Genomic DNA, 2,500 nt, shown 5'->3' with positions numbered 1-2,500 from the left:
GGTGGAGGTAAAGCTTTTACATTACTAAGCCTTGGAAATGGTAGCTCTCTGAGAGAAAGTCAACTCTTGTTTTGAATGTTTCACTGGTAGTTGCATTTTTAAACTTTAAATTTATATAACTTATCCTCAATATTTATGTTGAATTATTATGTTTTCATGTAGAAAAATGATTGTAGTTTATGAAACAACTAAAAACTGAAATTTGATCATTTTGACCATTTCCACTTTAAAACCGGTTTTCTTCGGTTTCCAAATCCCGACTTAATACCGATTCGAGGTGTAGGGTCACATTTGTTGCCATGCAGCCAACAGTTTTGTCATTCTAATTTATGTTGTAAATCATAATATTTGAACAAAAATGTTTGCTATAGTTAAAGTATATTAACACTTTGTTGAAGAGATCGTTTAGTGTAGAAAAAAATATATTTTTAAAACCTACCAAAAAAATAGAAATAACAGATTTTGTGTTTGAGTGAAAGAAATCTATTTTTGTATAGGTTGGGTGTGAAGTTTTGGGGAAAATCCGGAAAATGGCTGGTAAGGAGAGAGTTAAACTACACTCAAGGCGGCTTATTGGTTCATGTGACATGTCAAAAAGTTGTGATAAATTGCTTAAGTACCTTGAATGTGAAGTCATCTGCATTCCCTTTGTACATGTAGGGTTGGATTCTGACATTGTAATGTATAGGAATGACCGATGAGGGCAGTCGTACATCGATCACCTTCGGCTTACTGGTCGAGCCTGGAGTGGTCATGGGCTCCTCTGTTGTCGTCGGGGCCTGGGTTGGTGCCGGGCATTTGCTGCCTGTTGGAAGAGAAAAGAAAGTCGTAGAGAAATGTAAAGATAGAGAATGAACATAAATGAAATATCTCTTCAGTTTGGAATTATGTTTGAAGAGAAATGAAAGTCGTAGAAAAATGTAAAGATTGAGAATAAAAATAAACGAAACACCTGCCAGAATCAGAAGAAGAAAATGACTTGCACGTGCTATGTTTGTAAATATAAAAGAAAGAAAACAAATTAAAGAAAAGACTTACGTACTTACATACTTGTAAAGTAAATTTGCACGGTGATGTTTCTATCCTGTAAATCTTTTTAATAGTGTGTTTCTAGACATCACGAACGCCAACTACACATATGTATCAGCTTTGTGAATTGACCAAACCATCAAAGAATTCAACCTCCTCTGCTTCATGTTGCAAGAATATTTTCAGTCATACATTTATTTATTCATAAAACCAGAGGCGTTTTAACACTGGTAGAGGAACGTTTTAAAAAAAAGTGATGTAATGAGCACTTCAAAATCGGAATGAAATGTGTCGCGCATACTTTGTTGTTCTACTAAATACAATACCAGACTTTCAATTCGAAAAAGTAGATAAAAATCCTCAAAACTGCCTCACAATGAGCCAAAGGAGATTCACGTCTTCACACAAGTTCAACTTTAATATATTGATTGGAGTTTGAACACAGAGGGAAATGGCTTAAGGGACATATGCAGACATTGAATTATTTAGCACTTGACGCCACTGGTTTTGATATTGTATAATATAATCTTCATAAGCCATGCCATTGTAGCGTAAACATCTGAAAGTTGAAATTAATAACTGTAAAAGATTTTAAACAGCTGAAATAATCAAATGCTTAATCTATGTTGTTGTTTTTTCAATCTGATGATAGACTCAATTATGGGCTTGTTTTACTAGAGTTGTAATGGACACTATTTTGTGTTGGTTTGAGAGTCATTACAACAATACAGCCAGGTCATCGTCATAGCTTGTCGCTCCAACCCCGAACCCACTCTACAGCATCTGGGGAGCAGACTCTTAGGTCATGGTTAGTGCAGCTGGGCCCATCCTCCTGGCATTCTCTGTGGATGTTCTCCGTCGTCTGCTCTGGGCACCCACATGGACACAAGCTAGTCTCAGTCAGCCCGCACTTTTTCATGCTTCCAGCTGTTTTCCCAATTTTTGCCCGTGCTCTGTTCAGTGTTACCCATTCATTCCTGGGGAGCTCAGTTCCGTAGAACAGTTCTTCTCTAGGATATCCAATGGCTTCATTTGCATGATTGTCCCACTCTCTCCATGTGGAAAGTCTGTATACAGCTGCATGGTCAGGGTTGATGCTTTCCACCAGGGCCGTGACTCTATTGGTTCAAATGGTGCCTGGCACCGCGACCACTTTTTAAAAATGGATTACCTATAGCATTTTTAAAAAATTTAAAAATAAAACTGAGAAATGGTATATAACGCCTTTTGTCAACAGTGCGAAGCATAGACACTCCCTTTCTGTCATAACGCCATTGTGCTGGCATTTCTTTCAATGTGTATTTTCACTAGTGCCGCGCTGAGGACCGGACCGAGGACCGGTCCCACGGTCTTTTAGCTGTGAACCGTGGTCCAGTCCCAAAGAGGAAGACCGCCGGCGGTCCTCACTTCTTATCACCTTTCAACGGTCTCGCGCCATACTACTTCCCCAGCGATTCGTTGCCTCGGTCCT

General features: G+C 38.7%; 1 protein-coding gene across 4 annotated transcripts in view; it reads right to left on the bottom strand.

Moving 5' to 3' along the window:
* The window catches only part of LOC144955865 (aminopeptidase N-like), an 87,998-nt gene that overhangs the window by 69,309 nt on the left and 16,189 nt on the right, over positions 1-2,500 (bottom strand). For all 4 annotated transcript variants that reach the window (XM_078886089.1, XM_078886086.1, XM_078886087.1 and 1 more), the window contains exon 3: positions 621-805. In XM_078886089.1, coding sequence (XP_078742215.1) covers positions 621-805 — 185 coding nt within the window. The remainder of the gene's footprint in view (positions 1-620; positions 806-2,500) is intronic.

The sequence above is a fragment of the Berghia stephanieae genome, chromosome 10, assembly GCF_034508935.2.
Source record: "Berghia stephanieae isolate SIO BIC M18660-M18661 chromosome 10, UCSD_Bste_1.3, whole genome shotgun sequence".
NCBI lineage: Eukaryota > Metazoa > Mollusca > Gastropoda > Nudibranchia > Aeolidiidae > Berghia > Berghia stephanieae.
Note: the sequence above shows the minus strand (reverse complement) of the source record. Positions and strands in the feature narration are given on the sequence as shown.